The following is an 18,752-nucleotide window of genomic DNA, read 5'->3' as shown; positions in this document are numbered from 1 at the left end:
TGCAGTCTCACTTTGCTGGGTGCTTCTCTATTTGTACAAAGTGCTTCTGTCTTCTGTGGTCTTGCGCCTAATGACAATTCTCCATCACCCACCATTCCCGTGTTTCCTTGCTGCATAAGCTAACAGCTTAGTGTTTGCAAAGAGTCTAGACCATTAGGATGTGTTTTTTTCTTTCCTAGACAGCAGACGAGGCTCAGTTAGGTAACTTAAAGATTTCTCTTGACAAAGAATAATGAGACTATTGATTCTCCTACGAGATATTTACCAAAGTCCACTTTGAAACCACCAGTGCATTGACACCTGGGCTGCATCTTCTGAATCCAAGCCAGGAGGTTGCTATAAATGGAAAGAAAAGACTGCTGGGCAGCCACAATATCCAGCTTTGCCATGAAAATAAGCAGGTGGAAAAGCCAGAAATTGATGTGTACTTTTTCCCAAACTTTAATTGTTTAGACAAATATGGTATGATGTCAGTTATGAGGTGACACATAAGGCCTTCTCCCCTGCATTTGTTTATCAGCAGCAAATCTGAAAGTCAGAGAGAACTGCTACGTGGAAAAAGCAAAGTATCCTGAGACTCAAAGCTTCGAGGAGTATAGAAGGACGTGTATCACGTATTATACCGTGAGGACAAAAGTCTCATTTAATCTTATAAGAGAAAAAAAATACCTTTTACCAGATTTGGATAGTTGCTCATTTTTAATCAGTTGTTATTGGGCCTAAATGTGCGCTTAGTTTGCTTGTTTCCTCGTCACAAAGTGTGCTCACAGCAGGTAGCGCATTTCACAGTTTTACGCCGAATCCGCTTCCTGGCACGACTCCAAAGGGGATTTGTGGTTCTGGCTGGAACTGAAGCAACAACTTTTCACTTGGCAAATGAATGTGAAACTACTATATGGAGCCACTGTTACTGGGCTGTAAGATACAAATACAACTACAGAAATATCATCAAATGTTCACACATAAAGGTTTCCAGTTTCACTTCTAACCACCAAACATACACATTAAAACATTTATGTGTACATCAGATCCATAAGCACTGGGACTTATGAAACCATGAAGATCTGATTGAAACGTAAGTTTCAGCTTCAATTCAAGGTGTGTAACCGCGCAGCCAACAGAAAACTGGACCAGTACCAGCTTTTTGTAAAGGCGGTCCTTTGTTTTGCTCTCCACATGGACTGACTGCCTGAATACAACCATAGTGTTCTCAATCAACTGCACAAACTACACGAAAATCACAAGGCTGGTGACAATGTGGAAACACGGTTAATAATAGTCACGAGTGCGCTACAGGTGATAGATTCGGGTGCGCTGTCATACTGCCGATCACATGGGTGTGGAAAAAGTCTCATCGTGAATTAGATGTGTACAAGCATCTATACTCCTTTTGAGCTGCACACCTGCACCCTCCAAACTATACTTGACACTATATAAAATGATGCATAATAGCCAGAAACGCTGCATACCATGTGTAATGTATTTAATTAATAGAGTATTATATGTTCTAGGTTCCTACATCAGGGCGAGCCACATATTATGTGTCCTACAAGAGAGAGCCGTTTATACAAATCAAGCTGCCCAAATATTCCCTGCCTAAGGTAAGCTGCAGTGCCTTTACTTGATGATGATGATGACACACAGACATGCTTTTAACCTATGACACACCCATCAGCTCACCAGTGACTTGTTCAGGGTCAGGGTTTGGATCACATCTTTCCATTTCTCTGGAGCTTCCATTCACTGGTAAAACCAAACAAAGGTATAATATAATGTAAGACATTTCATTTATATAAGGCTCTTCTAAACAGCTTCTATTTTCTGATATAATATAGAAAAAGTCAGGTCACTGCCCATTTCCATTCATACTTATATAACTTACTCCATATTAAGAATAAGGCCCATTCTTTACAGTATGTCATCAACCATTTATATTCACACCTCAGCATTGATCTCGTGACCAGTCCCATGGGGTCAGCATGTTCTAATCCGTCACCTCTCTGCCTCCGGTCATAACTCTTCTTAATCTCTCCCCCTGCTCTCTTGATAGGATTTACACATCGTCAGCACTGACGAGAAGCAGGTATTTGCTGCAGTGCAGGAATGGAACCAGAATGACACCTACAACCTCTACCTGTCTGACACCAGAGGGATCTACTTCACCTTGGCCATGGAAAATGTCAAGACCACCAGGGGCATTGGAGGGAACCAGATGCTAGACCTATACGAGGTAGACGCCTGATGAAATTAGTCACCCTGTGTGGATTCTGAAATAATGAATTCATGGGAAATTACAGAGATTAGTATTATTTTCACTCATTAGATCTGCGATATGGTAAACAGATACAGGTAGATGTGTGTCAACATTATTGGAGAAGAGCTGTTTCACAGCAAAAACAAAATCACAATCAACAAAAGGTGTGACATACAGGTTACTGTGTCCACGGACAGCATGAGTGAATGAGGTGCTGAGCAGAGCTGAACTGTGACTGAGCATTTAGAATAGTCGGAGCTTTTGACTATGGATTAGGGATTGTTTGGATAATAATTGGTAATAATTGGTAGTGTTTGTTCACAGACACTGACAGAAATGAAGGGAAAGTATGATAGACGCGCTTTAAATATATGAATTTTAACCAAATATTTGACAGTGTGGTACACAGAGGCTTTTTCTTTCAGCTGTTGTTGAAGTCTTCAGCATTTTTTTTTAAACATTAACTCAATGTGAGGTATTGCTATTGGATATCAGCTCACACTGTGAAAACAATATGACTTTAGTGTTGTGTAAATTAAGAACTCCAGAATCCTCCTATCAAACACGCCTCCAACGCATCAGCAATAACTGCTATTAGCAGCCAGATCGTTGTGGTTAGTTTCGTCGTCAACAGTAACTCAGCAGCACCGGAATTAGACTTCTAACATCAAGATCAATCAATCAATCAATATGGAGTAATGACAGTGAGAAAAAGCGCTGTTGGCAGCTATTGAATTGCTCTGGTGAAAAGTGACATGGACACTGTTAGAGTGAATTGTTAAATGTTTGTCATTTTTATGTTTACCATTTGTACATGGTTTTAAGGAATTCTTTCTGTCCTCCCCTCCCCAGAGTCTTAAGATTCTGGGAGGGGGGCGGTAGTGTTTTTAATCACAGGAACATCCTTGTGAAGGTCTGTTTGATGTTGGTAAACCTCCTCCCCTTTGTATGGCTTCACTGTGTTATCTAGTGTGAACCATCTAGGGTGTGGGGGAGACTACCCTCTTTATGACCAAGGATGTTCCTCCTGCTTTTATGTTATAGGACCCTTTGGTCAGCAGGAGGTCTGACACACACACACACACACACACACACACACACACACACACACACACACTCTTACGTAGATACAGAAGTTCACACATATACATACAATGCCCTGTCTTGGAACCAAGGGGGCGTGGCTTTGTTCTGACGTGTTTTGTGTGAACTGTCTCTCAATAAAAGGCAGCAGGAGGAGGTCAGATCGGGAGGTCATTTTCATGGTGGACACAGACGAGGCCTCCCTTGCGCAAATAATCGATCGATCGACTGTCTTGTTTTCTTCATGATGAATAAGTCTCTAGAATTAGCGGGGCTTGTGGAAACACAGACCCAACAGACACCAGCAGAAAGTAGCCTTTAAAAAAGCAGTAATCCTTAAGCAGGAACTTAATAAAAAGTACCTGGCAGGTGACTGGATGAATAATCGCTAATATCGATGTCTCAGCCCATCATATCAGCCAGTTGAACCATTCGACCCTGAGAGGAGGTCAACTCTTCGGTACAAACAGAAGGGATTTGGAAACTTTGGCTGCGCTTTGGCTTTTTTCTTTTTCCTGCTGCTTACTTAGAGCTATTTTACATATTTTATTCATTGTGCATTTATTATCACAAAATAACAAAGGCTTTTTAATAAGGTACACTCCATTCACAGATTTTAGCTCACTTCAGTCTTTGGCTTTGTGTGTGTGTGTGTGTGTGTGTGTGTGTGTGTGTGTGTGTGTGTGTGTGTGTGTACACACTAGTCTTCTGCATTAAATTAGGCAAAACGTATCTGTGTTTGTTACATTAGGATAATTCATATGCAGTATTATAAAGACAACATAAACTGTGGATAAAATTGATGATGATGATACTGTTCCATCCATTTAAGCATATTATTAACATGAATAGTAATAAAACCTGTGGTCGTGTGCAACAGCACTGCTGTAACTTCTCAGAGCCAGGTTTGCATTTCAGGCTGCGAGCTTCCACCCTGCAAACATTCATACAGTGTAAAGAGTGCATTTAATGGGGCTCACTGCCATGCAGCTCTGGACTTGTAATGCCCTTGTTAGCTAACCTACTGCCTGCTATACGGTTTTGTATTCATAGTAGAATTCCCTTCTCCACTCCCGGGTGAACCCAGTTTATCAGTCCTACACTGGCAGGTGTGACTGAGAGAGTGTGGAAGGAAGTGAGATATTGGCCAGCAGCAGTAACAGCAGGATGGTAATTAACAATGCCATTACTTGCCCTGAACAGTATGTGCATACGTGAGTGTGTGCGCAGTTTCTATTTCTATGCAGCAGTTGTTAAGGCCTTTAACCAAGCAGCAGGACAAGGCGCTTTAATCGTGTTTGGCTTGGCCACATTTCCCGATCTGAACCTAAACAAGAGAGATGACACACTGCTACCCTGATAATCCAGACCCATTACACAAGGAAAGATATGTGCGACAGAATTCATCTCATTTATTGTTGTTGCTCTGTGACAAACCGTTCTTCACGCAGGCGACGTTTCAGACAGAAGCTGCAGCTCCAATCGGAGACGGCGAACTATGTGAAAGTTGTTTTGTTAGAAGTCATTTCTCTTCCCAGAGGGCCTCTGTTCTTTGTGCACCCTCCCTCCACAAATCAATTATTCTTTTCTTCCCCCCACACAGAAAATTGGACAATTATCTCCAGAATTAGAGGGATTATTTTATTGTCAATGAGATTGGACAAGGGCAATTTTTGTAATCATGAGCTTTTGTTGTGCAAACTAATTTTCTGTTGACATCAGGGCTCTACATCACCTGCTAAACCTTCCTTCAGTCTGAGAGTGGGCTTAGCAGGTGGCTCTTTGACGATTAGCACTCAGATTGTGTGGAGTTCACTGTATCAAAAATCATTTATCTCTCTCACAATAAACAGTTCAGGATGATTGATTGAAGACATTAAGTGGGTTGTTGTCGGTGGAGAGTCTTTAATGATCTGGATGATACTGATACTCGGGATGATGTGGTTATTCACGGCTGTGTTTTCCCACCAGCAAGTGCAAACCCAACAACGCAACGTTCAACAGATGATTCAGACAAACTATTGACATCAAATACATGCCAGTCCCAACTGTGCGGTGTGGATGCACAATCTTGGATCTTTTTGTTATATTCTCACTCATGTTCTAGTGAGCGGTTTGTATGATTGTCCACTTCAGTGCAAAACTGCTTACTACTGTTATGGAAATCAATCTGGACACAAACGAGCCGTCTCTCTGAGATTTTAATTTGTCTTTGCAAAGTTGTCAAACAACAATAGACGTCGGCAGCATTCTGCACGGTATTTGAGCGAGAATAATAACAAGCATAGAATCATTTATAGGAACAAGTTATCAGCCGGCCGTGGTCACAGAATACATTCAGAACATTCTGTGCAAACAAGTATATCTTGTAAAAGAGGATGATATGAAGACAAAATCAGGATACCGCTGAGCCTTCCACTCATCAGTAAAAAAATGGAACAACAACATTTTCTATCACACCACCACAACCAGCTGATGGATGGAGTACTGGGAGATGGTGCTCACAAGGTCGTGTTGTCAGATGTAAGGTTGTATATTCACTTAAGAGCAAGAGAACAGCGCAGTAACTGCAAAGGTCTTGAGCTATCCCCCATTTCTTTATGTTTCCATCCATGAGTGTATTGAAACGTGTAGTACAGTATAGAAGACAAAAACAGTGTTTGTACAATTTAAACAACCTTGAAAGTCATTTTTTGGTACGACCACATTTATTCTGTAACACAGCAGTCTTTCATTTATCTGACAGTACTTTTCTGTATTCATAACTTTAAAAAGATCCCAGCACCACTGTCTGAAATGCAGACCATGAACAAACCTCTAGTGTAATTTAAAGATGGCTGTAAATTAGACTGGTGGTTAACAATAGTTTACCTGAAGGGCCAGATGCAAAATTGGTTTAGAGCATACTTTGTACCATGTTTTTGGCTAAAAGCAATTTGAAAATTTCATTGTTGGTGCAAGCAACATGTCAAGTATCACCAAAACAAACTCATACATTTAGCAGTAGCATTAAGAACTAGGTGAAGGGTCATATAGGACAGTGTTTGTTCCTTTTCTGGGTAATCTTAATAGAAAAGTTTTCCAAGGACTGACACTCAATAAATAATCTCATTTATTCTCTGCTTCCAGCTCTATAAATCCGTGCCCCTGATTTGAAAATTAGGTCAGGCTAAAGCAAAATGAAATCTTTTGCAGATCCAGTAAAATCGATTCATATTGATGTTTAATTGCATTAGAGACTTTTCATTTGTCTTCTACACACTCTTGGCAAAACCTCAAAATTAGATCTCAGACACTCAGAAAATGTTCCTCTGACTCTTTTACTCTGTTGCAAACAAACCACAAAACAGTTCTTGTGTAATAATTAGTAATAATACGTTATTAAGTCATCATTATAGCTTCATGAAACACACCACAAATACAATAAAAGAGGATGAATATTGATTTTTTTCACCTTTTTTCAAAAGGTAAAAATAAAAATTTTTGTGGAAGCACAAAAATGGTCCATGAACAGCGAACTGCAGTCATGACACTATTTAAGAAAGTTGGAACCTGCCCCAAATAATTCAGCCCAACATAAAAGTCCGAGGACATGCAAGAAAATATTAAACATTTATTATGATGATTCCACATTTAGTTTCCTGTGCTTAATCTAAAAAAAACAAAAAAACACACAAAATAATTAAAACAATATCATTTAATTTGTTTGCTACAGTGGAAAAAAACAAAAAACTGTTTGTACACGTTCCAGGTGAGGCGAGACTTTTGCCAGGGCTTGTGTTGGTATTTTTGGAAATGCAAAAATAGGGTTATTCCCACACCTTCCACCAGCCATCGGTGCTAATCAGTCAGTGTAACCCAGTGTGTGCTAGAGCAAAGCAGATTAAACCCAAATTCAAACGCAAAAATATAAAAGTTAATGCCAAATCTTTACCAACAGTCAGCTCACCAAGCAGCTGGGTGTTGGTCGGCTGGGTTGAAGAGCTGCTGCACAGTTGTCATGCAATATTCTTTGTTCCATTTCCACTCGCTCACAGCAAATAGCAGTAATCAGCGTGGCGTGAAGGCGGCAAATCAGCGCATTTCAGAGTAATGTGTGCTTTGGAACGGAGATCTGCATCCTTCACTGTATCTTAAAGAAAGTCATGTGGGAGGAAAGAAAGGGGTGGATGCTGCTGGCCATATAAAGTTCTGCTTGTGTGTGTGTGTGTGTGTGTGTGTGTGTGTGTGTGTGTGTGTGTGTGTGTGTGTGTGTGTGTGTGTGTGTGTGTGTGTGTGTGTGACAGAGGAGGTGGAGGAAATAAATAATTACTGCCACAATTGACAGGTCAGGTTGGATGAGGACGGGAGGACCCTCGTTAGCCGCATCCATCCTGAGCCACATGTTTCTATGACAATGTCAAATGCGCTGCCTATTAGTGCCACTTATACAGACGTGCCCCTTCAGGGAGGCAAACACATCCATGTGGAGACCCTCACTATGGCAACCATTTAGAGTGACTCTGTCATTTCCATTGCATGTCATGCTTTGGTTTTGTTGAAGGATGTGTCTAATCCCTGAGAGACGACTGGCGGGGTGGATTTGGTCAGAGGACTGTGAGTCTACACTGTTACAGGTGTACGTGTGAGATTCGGTTCAATTGTTGGAAAACAGACAAGGTGTCACTTCTCAGCCGTCATCATTTTGTACTGTCTAGATTACTGAGACGTGTAAGGATATAATTACAGAGAGCACAGTGTAAGAAACTGCAGCCTGTTCTGTTGACGGTGTCTGCAGGACTGTCAGCTGAAGAAAGGAAAGATAATCGCGCCATTTGCATTTAACTGGTGTTGTGAAGATTGCCGCCTCAATACACAAAATGCCTTTTCTGATGAGAGTGCCGGGTATGCTTTTTCATGCGCAACTGAGGCCCTAACTGTTATGGGTGTTGGGAGGGGTGTTGTGTGTAAAGTGCTCCCTGATGGCTTGCTTTAAAGATGGGTTTCAACCTGTTATGTGTCTGTGCCAATCAGGTGGCTGGAATTAAAGGCATGTTAATCGCCAACAAGAGGCACGACAACCAGGTGAAAACCTACATTACCTACAATAAAGGGCGGGACTGGAGGCTCCTGCAGGCTCCTGCGTCTGACCTGGAGGGGAATGACATCCACTGCATACTGGTAACGTACACGTCAAATGCTGTCTTGTGTTTATGGAAATTACACACAGACTAGTTTTCACATCTTAGTGAGGACATCAATTATACATGATCCTTTCCCCAGCTGCTTGCCCTAACCATAAGCCTGCCACTAAAACCACATTTTGAGTCTAAAAAATGTCTTCAAACTCGTGGGGACGGGTATTTTGGTCCCCACAGGTATAGTAGCATACCAATTATCTGTCCTCACAAAGACGTCTAAACCTGCAGACACAAAAATATATTTTGCTGATTTGTAACACTGCTCTATAGCCAGAGCTTACTAATGCACCCTCATGAAGTCTGTTCTAAAACCTAAAATAAATCATCTGTGTAGTAAATAATAGTTGGAAATTGGTCTTTATGTTGGTGAAAGCCCTGATTCTCACAGGTATGAACAGTCTCACCAAGTCAGCAGTTACATTTCCCACAGCCAGATGTTTTCTGCACTGGACAAGCAAACTTTAGCTTAATCTGCTGCATTCTAGCTTTTAGGAAACCCCTTCCAGTGAACCGTGGACCTGTGTTATAGCATGTGGAAAAGATCTGCAACATCCATTCATTAAAGAACTGGCTATCATTTAAAACTGCATGCTCAGATTGTTCAATGAATCCTAGTTATTTAAATTAATTTACAGTTAGGTGAGTACACATGGCCCAGATAGACATGTGCATGCAAATCCAAGTCATGTACAAAAAACTAATATTAGTGCATAATATAGATTAAAGTGCAACCTCTGTTTTAATCATGAGGAAGATGCAGTACTCGAGCGGCAGATCCAGATCAGCTGTACGTGGTAAAGGTCTCATTAGATAGCTTCCCTGCATCTAAAACTAACAGGCAGACCGTTAGCAGGAATCATGGTCGAGACATTAGGAGGACTTCATGCTGTTTAAGAGGTTATTTCAGGGCCATGCGGTATGGCTTACAGGTTCCCTGTGATTGTGCATTCATGTGACATTTTAATTACTGCTGTAGATTCCTTTTGATTACCCTGTTCAGTCCCACTGCCCTCGGTGTCCTTACACCAGTGACACGCTGTCTGCTGCAAAGATGAAAGCAGACACAGGTTTTTTTTCTGCTCCGTGAACAAATGTAATTGTCTTCTGTTGTTTGCATGCCCTGGAGGCTCAGCTTCACACTTTAATGCAAATTCCATCATTCTTTGTTTTAATGACAGATTAAATGTAATTAGCAAAACGTCTGAAGGCACCGTTAGCTTAGCTTTTGGGGATTTTTTTGTTGTTTGTTCTCTAATTTTTCTGACCCTATCATTTTCACATAACGGATCAGCCCTGCTTCCCATCCTATTACCTGGCAGTTAATTAGATAAGCTGATGCATAGCAAGACTGAGTTAGATCATACTTTGTATTATTGCCACTTACAGTGATGCACGTATGCATACACAGTTATACACACTTATTTTCAACTTGTCTGGGCACTGCATCTAAACTTTGGTGCTTTTTTTCTCTAAAATCAACATCCACTTCAGTTTATTTCTGTTAAATCTTTTACAGCCTTTCTGCTCTCTTCATCTACAACTCCAAATGTCTGAGAATCCTTACTTGTCAGGAACAATTTCCACCAAGAATTCTGCACCGGGAATGATAGTTGCCACAGGTGAGTAAAAACACTGAACACCAAAGACAGTCTGCACATTAAAAATGCATAAGATGACTTTTTTTTTTCATACGCTGAACACTTTACATTTACCAATGTCTGCACATGTTAGGTAGCTTAAAAATCAGGATCTTCTCTGACTGCTTCAGCTGCTTCTAACAGACTGATTTCGATCATATGAGGAGGTTGCAGGTTAAATTTTGGAATGTGCATGCTTATGCTTGCTCACAGGTGGCTTCCCTCACTGGCACTGCCTCTTTTCTGCTCCATCTCAACATCAACACAACCTAGACACCAACACAAACTCCACACAAGCACACTGATATGGCTTCAGGTGCTATTTCTTTAGTGATAGCGTTAGTAAGCAAGCTCTTTGTCTAAATGAACAGGCAGGCTAACATCAGCTACTATTAGAAAAATGTTTCCGGGTAAAATGGACTCATGAAGTGTCTCTCTTCTTGCTCTTGTTAGTGAGCGTCCAAGTAACTCGCGATCAGAGATGGGCAGTAACGCGTTGCAAGTAATCTGATTACTTTTTTCAAGTAACGAGTAAAGTAAGGGATTACTATTGCAAAAAGGTTTTTAGATTACCGTTACGTTCCCGTAGGAACGCTGCGTTACTGCGTTACTAAAACCGTGATTTTTTTTTGCAAGTGTCTCATGACAGTGACGTAAGCGAGTGCGCCGTTCGTGACAACAGCTGTGTGCAGATCAACAATGGATCATATATCGAGTGCAGAGAGAGTATGAGCGTGCAGCGTTTAAAGCGTGGAAGTACTGACCTTACTTTGAGTTTGATTCCATAAAAAGTGACAAAAACATTAGTGTCCGCTGTGCGTGGGAAGAAAACTTCTTTTTACAGAGAAAAAACCCCTAAACTTCCGAGCAAGCACCGAGTAGCTACGAGGTAATGGGAAACTCACAGAGAAACTCGCGGATTTTTCCACTGACCGCGGCACACCTGCACCAGGGTAAACCTCCGCCTACCCCACTCCTGCTTTACAGGTGAAAATAGAGCAACAGGACCGCTGAGTCTTTCACTTTATTTATTTTCTGCTGTGTTTTACTTGCATCTATTTGAAAGACTGAGTGTAAACACAAAAACTATTTTATTTTATGTGGTGGAATGTGCAGAAAATAGGTTTAAATGTTAAACTCATTTCTTCCAGTCAGAGAATGTTGCATATAATAAAATTTTTGTTTGATGCATAAAGTTAAAAGATTAAAACTAATAAAACAAGTTTTAAAAAGAGACTTTTCCATTTGATTACATTTTGTATGATGGATTATGCAGAAAAAGTAGAACTGGGCTGAAAGATCTATCGCTTTATCACCTTTTCAGGTTGTAAATCGTGTAACTAAGTAACTAAGTAACTATGTAATTAATTACTTTTGAAAATAAGTAATCAGTAAAGTAACAGGGTTACTTTTTGGGAGAAGTAATCAGTAATTAGTTACTGATTACTTTTTCAAGTAACTTGACCAACACTGCTCACGATACATTCATCTCATTCCTCTGTAAATCTTACAGTTGCCTAAATGCAAGATTTAACTAACATTTGATTTATGCATTAATAACCAGCATGGGGAGGTTAATCAGTTAGCAGCAACTCCCCGGCAACCACCAGTTGCTAGGCAAAAAAAAAAACACATTCCCCAACTGGGTGATGCTCTTACTGTGTTCAGTAGCAGTACTTCTGGGTCATCAGTAGTTTGCATGGCGGTGACTTGTAACGACTCTCTAAGCAGCACTAACACGTTAAAGTAAAGCCTGTGCCCCAGAACTCCAGCCAACATGTTTTTAAAGGTGTAAGTTTTACTTTGAAGGCAAACAGTGTTTGTTTCCGAGGGTTTCTTCCATGCAGTAAGCAAACAAAGGAATGACAACGAGGTATTCTTTGCAACTGATTTTACCAAGCAGGAGCCGCAGCCTCCAGAAAACCGACACCAGCCAGCCTTGAGCAGCGTGTGCACGACGTCACACAGGAGACCTTTACCCAGCATTTATCCTGGTCCCTCTGCATGTGTGTGCAGGACAGTCCTGTGGCCGTCTCATCAGAGTGTAATCAATGTTTTTCTGAAGTGGTGCATAGTAAAAATAAAATTTGTACAATGCTGATTGTGTTTAATAATGTCATATTAATTATAATAATCCATCATCTAATCCACAATGTTATTTTATATTTGTATTAGTATATTAACATCGCACAGGTTTAGTTTTGCCTTATGTTGCTATTTTAGTATGAAAGTTAACATTTCACAGGATCAAGAGTCGTCCCAGTCAGCAGCCTGATTATCTAATGCAGCTCTGATGTGACCCCTACCTGACCCCCACTTAAGCTTCTGTCTCAGCAGTTCTTTAAGCTTCACTGTGCAGAGTCCACAGCAGGTGCTCCGTTTCACATATAGACTGACATGTTGTGGATCGTGTCCATTAGTTTTGATGCCTTGTGTGGGGAAAGGCCACACTTATGTGTCGTGTGTGCCTGTAAGTGTTAAGGAAGGAAGAGAAGTGTTAGCGCCAATGGAGGAAAAAAACCTGTGGTTTTGCTTTGAGCGTGTGCATTTATGTTGTTTTGTCCTCGTTATGTGAAAACGCTGAATAAACATGCATTCCCAGCGTCATGTTTGCACAGTATGTACTCGTGTGCGCTTGTGTGTATTTCTGGCCGGGACTTTGCTTTGGCACCGTGATTCACTTTGCCCGCTGCGCCTTTTAAGACATCAGCTGGTGCAGAGATCATCTCACCAACATGACACCATCCAGATCAAACACGTGCCTATTTACTGAGCCACGGCCAAGATAGTCGAGCAGAACAACAGAAGAAACGAGTTCACTCGCTGCGCACTCGCAGGAAAAGGCTTTGGAGGCGCTGTGCTGCAACACCGCAGAAAGACGGAGCGAGAGAGGCACCCACCCTCGTCTACACCGCGCATTATGCTGTCCTCGTAACGAAGGCATCCACATGACTTGCAAGTCAGCAAGCTAATACAGGAATCAAGCCAAGATGATGAATTAATCAGAGACATGGTGTGATTTACAGCATGTGTTTAAAACACATATGGCCTGTTATCTTTGTGAGATCTCACTGTGTTTTTCATGGTGTGTGTGTGTGTGTGTGTGTGTGTGTGTGTGTGTGTGTGTGTGTGTGTGTGTGTGTAATTTCCACTGCAGGAAATATCGGAGCAGAGCTCTCTTACAACAATGTTGGCATGTTCATATCATCTGATGCTGGCAATACCTGGAGACCGGTGAGCCTCACACCTACATTTACACCCACAGCCAGCAGATCTGCAGCAGTTTCGAACTTTGACGGATGATGTAAAAAATTAAACACAAATATTGTATTTTCTGGCTTCTTGTTATGCAACACCTTTAGTTTCCACTCCAGCTGACTGCAGGTTACAGACTTTTTATAAGACAGTTTAGACATGCTACACACCAAAGCAAGAGTGCAGACAATGATATCATTAACGGTTGAATTATTATAGTATTGTGCTTCCCTGCTTGGCTCATTCAATCTGGGTTTTTGGCCCTGATGAACAGAAGTATGACCTCTTTAACGTCCCATATGTACCTCTGAGAGACTTGCCCGCCTTTTACATTCTGTTTTGGCCCTTGTTCTAACTTTTTTGTGCTCCTAGTATCTAATTCACAATGAGCTTCTGGTTTAAATGGTTTACAAACCACTGCATTTTAATTTTATCTGAATTTCACCCAACTTTTTTGGAAATGGGACATAATTTTGTAACCTTTGTCACTGTGTTTTTGATACCAATGTCTGTGAATGTCTGTTCAGATTTTTGAAGAGGAGCACAATATTTGGTTTCTGGACAAAGGAGGGGCTCTTGTTGCTGTGAAGCAGCCATCTGTGCCAACTAGACATTTGTGGTATGTCCATTTGGAGAACTTTTTTGGACAAGTTTCCTGTCTTAAATTGCTTTTCCAATTTCCTGTGGCTCTTGTAAGGTTAATCCAACAGTTACAGTTCCAAAAAAAGTGAATGTGCATATTATATGTGACACTTGATCCATTTAGTGATGCACTTTGACTATGGCTCTTAAAAAAAAGAGAAAAAAAATCATAGCCAATCTAATTTGAGGGTTTTTTTTCTTCCCTAGACCACTTATCATTAACAGCCAGCACCCCAAACCCCCCACCCACCCCCGCACCTCCTTTTACTGTTTTCATTAACATGTTGCCTTCCTCTTGCCAAATCGGGTGCCTCGCTTTGCCTCCGTGCAGGCTAATCCAAGTGAGACCAGATCTGTGTGCTCGCTTTTGCAACAATTTTGAAATTAGTTTTAGAAGCAGTGAAGTGTAGCCTTTTTGTCTCCCAACCAATTTAAGTGCGATGGTAGAGGAAGTGCAGAAAAAAAGAGATTGATATGAGTATCTCCACAGTCACTGCATCGCAGCGTTCATAGGCAGCTTTACCTTAAACAGTTCCCCTGACTGAATCTCATAACAGGTGCATGTCAACGCTTTTTCTGTTGTTAGTGCTTTTAGCCAAATGAAGGCAGTGGCAACATGGGACAATCTTCTGAGCACCGGCCTCAGTGCTGTTTCAACCCACGCCACACTCGGGTACTCCTAGTTGTTCTCACTTCAGCACCAGTGTTGATATACTGTCAGGATCAATGTAGCCCAAGACCCGATGATGAAAGCTGTCCAATCTTGTGTTCCCGTCTCCTTCTCCCTCTGCACTTTTTTAGTCAAAAATGAAACAGTTCTATTCTGGTCTTGTGTTTTTTTGCCTCTGTGTCAACTTTTTATCCAGGAAACAATGATGTTGCTTTTTTTCCTTTGACACCGAAACCTTTCCTTTGTTCACGTCTTGCAAAAGCAGTTTTGTGCTTCTTTGTTTTAATAAGTTGGCGGACTCTCTTAAATTCCCTTTCAATGCCTCAGCCTTTAATATTTACCAAACGCTGCAATAGCTAATTGCACAGAGACTCGGAGTCTCCTGTGTCGAGACAAGCCGGTCATTCTGATCCCTACATAAATCCTCCCCTATGACCAGGATCTAATAGAGAGCGTCTGTGTCTGCGCCGTCGCTGTTGCCGGGTTTGTGATGAGAATGTGTTCTGACGTACAATACACAGGGTCAGCTTTGATGAAGGCAGGCAGTGGACCCAGCACAGCTTCTCCTCGGTGCCCCTGTTTGTGGATGGAGTGCTGGTGGAGGCTGGGGCTGAAAACCAAATCATGACGTAAGTCCACAAAGAGCTGAATGACATGTTACAATGTGTTGATGTGATTTGAGTAAAAGGTGGCAGTGGGGGGTCCTTGGGGTTATTTTTGCCCTCCAGAGAGGCCCAAAGGATCGAGGACCTCTAAAAAGGTCCTCAAGAGCTCTGCAGGATTGTGAGTCAGGTGGTTTTTAAGTCTCTCAAGGAAAGGGTTTAAAGGGTTCAAAGAACAACTTTTAAATCAGCCTTTTTGCTGTTACACCTTTAGAATCGAATCAAATCTTGTAGAGTAAAAATAAAATGGCCATGAAAAAGCACCTTTTGAAGCTTTTTGCTCTTTATGATGATAAACTGAGGTAAGGAGCACATGAGTAACAACAGTTATAGCTAAGAATTAAAGAATGAACGGGGCAGATTTATGTAAACAGATGTCAAACACAGAACAAAATATCCATCATAGATTACAGATCAAGTCCAGTTTAATTTAGCCCAAATGACAGCTAGCTGCTGTGCTATTGTTTATCTACAGCAGCTAATGCCTCTGCTAACCCCGCCCCACCAACCCCAGCTTCTCCACAGACCCCGGCTGGACCCAGAAGCAGGGTTCATACTTCATCACTTAAAGACCGGATAGAGATGACAGGTCACACAATAGTGTCTTTTTCAACTACTGTTATACAGGCTGTGCTTGTATCACTTTCATTTGCACCTTTAGACACTGTAAAGCAGTTTAGATTACAGTACTTTGAAAAACTCTTTGGCTTATTACTCCATACAGATTTGGACCCTCTGAGCTGTTAACAGTGTGGTACAGTAATTGTTTCTCAGTTTGTTGGAATCAGAGTCACTTTAGAATCATCATTTTAAAGATGTGTCAAAAAGTCAAAAATCATTTTTTTCTGTTTAATCATTTTGTAACTACTTAGACTTTAAGGTTGGTGTTTGGTGCAGAAAACTTCTCATCTTATTAATGCACTGATGCAGCTGTTTGTAAGCAGCAGTTTGCTAGTTTAAATGCATTGCACTGCATTAGTTCAATACAGAGGGTCTTTCTAAAGAGAATCTCCAAAGGGTCACAGACCTGTCTGAGGTGACACAGCGTGACAACGGGAGAGTAAAAGCTTTCAGATTTTTATCAAATCCCTGCTTTTCTTTGTGAATAAAAAAATGAATTATATAAACCAAGTCAGACATTTAGAGAGGAACTGGAGTTGATTTGGGGTTGTATCTTATGAGATTATTACAGGTTTTTTGTGAAAAGTCTTGATTTTTAAAAGGAACGTGTAAACATATTTATCAAAAACTAGAGATGCAGTACAGTTTTTTCCTTTGAAGTACTGTGGAGTGGAAATCTAGCAGTCCTTTCCCGCCTCACCATTGCTGATCAAAACTAATTTTATTAAGATCATCTTGCTGTTAATTCCTTGCCCGCTTTGACTTCATATTAGCAATTTTACCCTGTTGCCAGATCGAAGCAAACCTCTTGGGGAGCACAGTGTCATTAAGAGTAGAAGTGATACGCTCGAGTGTCACTATGTGCATTTTTACTGGAAAATGGCACTTTATAAATAAAAAGCAGAGTTTAAGTCATTCAGATCGTTTGCCTCTTGCAGCTTTTTTGGACACTTTAGCCACCGTTCCGAATGGCAGCTCATCAAGATAGACTACAAGTCCATCTTCAGCAGGAAATGCACAGAGGAAGACTATCAAACCTGGCACCTGCACAACCAGGTAAAAATCTAAATCCATGCCATGCATGAAGGTGCTGCCCGTGTTAGTGTTTGTGCTTTGAAAATGCTTTTCAACCATTTCTCTTGCATACAGGGCGAGCCGTGCGTAATGGGACAAAAGCAGATTTACATGAAGCGCAGGCCCGGAAACTACTGCATGCTGGGAAAGGACTACTCGAGAATCCTGTCTGCCGAGTCCTGTATTTGCAGGGCTCATGATTTTGAATGGTAAGATGATGTGGGCCTTTGTTCAGTAGCCCCTTTCTTCATAATTGTCGAGGGGGATTATGTTTCTTTCTATTGTTGCTGAAGGAGAACTTCATTAATTGCAGCTTTTGTTCTGCCGCACATGTAGAAGCACACATTTCAAAGGACGCGCTTTCTTAAAATAATATTTTTAGAGTTTTTCATTCTGTTACCTTTTAAGCAATTTGTTACTGGCAGCTGCTTCGTGTGAATGAGACTCAACAGGTCATTTAGCTAAATGCTGCGTTGAAGAAAAAAAAAAAGTCTCTTTGAAAAACCAGCTTCTCTTCAGTAGCAATTTATTTTGAAGTGCATCCATCCAGCTACCATCAAATACACTCTTCACACCATTCACATGTGCTATTTAGGGCTGTTTCTGCATCCCTGCTGTAGCCACAAACAACGTGAGTCCTGTAACTTACAAAGCTGCAGATGAAGGAAAAAAGAGGGAAACGGATTAGAAAAGAAGGCTGTTTTCAGCCACACTTGGGTTCACTTTGTCCTAATCACATTTTTTGTTCTGAGTAGAAGAAAATGATCTTGATGATATGTGTGCTCGTGTAAAATATACAATAAAAGCTGATGTGACAAAGTTACAATCCAGATTTTCACACTCATCCTACGCAAAAGAGCAATAAATAGGGTCCATCTTCTTATTGACTGAAAAACAACTGTGGAAGAAGATTTTTTATTTAAGTGGAATCATATCCTATCCATGTGTTTCAGTAACTTTTTCCGTGTGTTTTCCAATAATCTGATGAGTTTGGGATGGTTTTACACAATTTGCTCATAATGTCTGTCTCCGTATGTCTGAGCTCACCGTGCTCGTAATTCTGTTCAGACCATGTGGGCGTGTAAATAGTTTCAATTTGTATGCAAATCCTAAGCGGTTGTGTTTTTTATCTTGTAATGACAGAGAATGGAAAAAAAACCATTTCAACATACAGCAGTTATGTAAATAGCGTTTGTAGATGTGCAGAGAGTGAGTGCTAATTGGTTCCTATTGAACTAGTCGAAAGTTTTTAGTGTTTTTTTCATTTGTTTGTTTGTTTAGTCTAATTTCTGTCTTGCTGTTTTTCTCTCTGCGGGGAATTATTTGATGAATACTTAAAATTCAGAAACGAGGAGTTTTAAAAACCCATCAGTGCAGAATTGAAGTCCAAATCCTTTAACTTAATTCAAGGTGTGAAGAGTCTGCCTGGCACAATGATCAGCTAAGTGCGTACTTATTAACGTTATATTAATCAGTTGAAAATGCCTGCAAACTATTGTGCACGTAGTGTTCTGCATACTGACCAGCTGGCACCGAACACTGAGTCAAATCCCAAGTTTCCTTTACTGCCTGATGACAAGTTTCCTGAACTAAATTTGGAAATCTGGAATCTTGTAGCAGTTGCTCATTTTGTTTCATTCGGTTTGTTCCAAGCTGACTCTGTTATGATTCATT

The 18,752-nt window shown here is 40.9% G+C and overlaps 1 protein-coding gene across 1 annotated transcript in view; it reads left to right on the top strand.

The window, feature by feature from the left end:
• sorcs3a (sortilin related VPS10 domain containing receptor 3a) overlaps positions 1 to 18,752 on the top strand; it is a 244,761-nt gene that overhangs the window by 175,466 nt on the left and 50,543 nt on the right. Inside the window, exons 8-16 of the mRNA XM_085460496.1 lie at positions 1,512 to 1,601; positions 2,051 to 2,230; positions 8,351 to 8,497; positions 10,034 to 10,136; positions 13,312 to 13,388; positions 13,937 to 14,028; positions 15,243 to 15,350; positions 16,943 to 17,060; positions 17,154 to 17,287. Coding sequence (XP_085316622.1) covers positions 1,512 to 1,601; positions 2,051 to 2,230; positions 8,351 to 8,497; positions 10,034 to 10,136; positions 13,312 to 13,388; positions 13,937 to 14,028; positions 15,243 to 15,350; positions 16,943 to 17,060; positions 17,154 to 17,287 — 1,049 coding nt within the window. The remainder of the gene's footprint in view (positions 1 to 1,511; positions 1,602 to 2,050; positions 2,231 to 8,350; positions 8,498 to 10,033; positions 10,137 to 13,311; positions 13,389 to 13,936; positions 14,029 to 15,242; positions 15,351 to 16,942; positions 17,061 to 17,153; positions 17,288 to 18,752) is intronic.

This window comes from Copadichromis virginalis, linkage group LG6, assembly GCF_057382275.1.
Source record: "Copadichromis virginalis isolate Kocher_CV1m ecotype Utaka linkage group LG6, C_Virginalis_male_GT1.1, whole genome shotgun sequence".
NCBI lineage: Eukaryota > Metazoa > Chordata > Actinopteri > Cichliformes > Cichlidae > Copadichromis > Copadichromis virginalis.
This window is presented reverse-complemented; position numbering and strand designations above follow the sequence as displayed.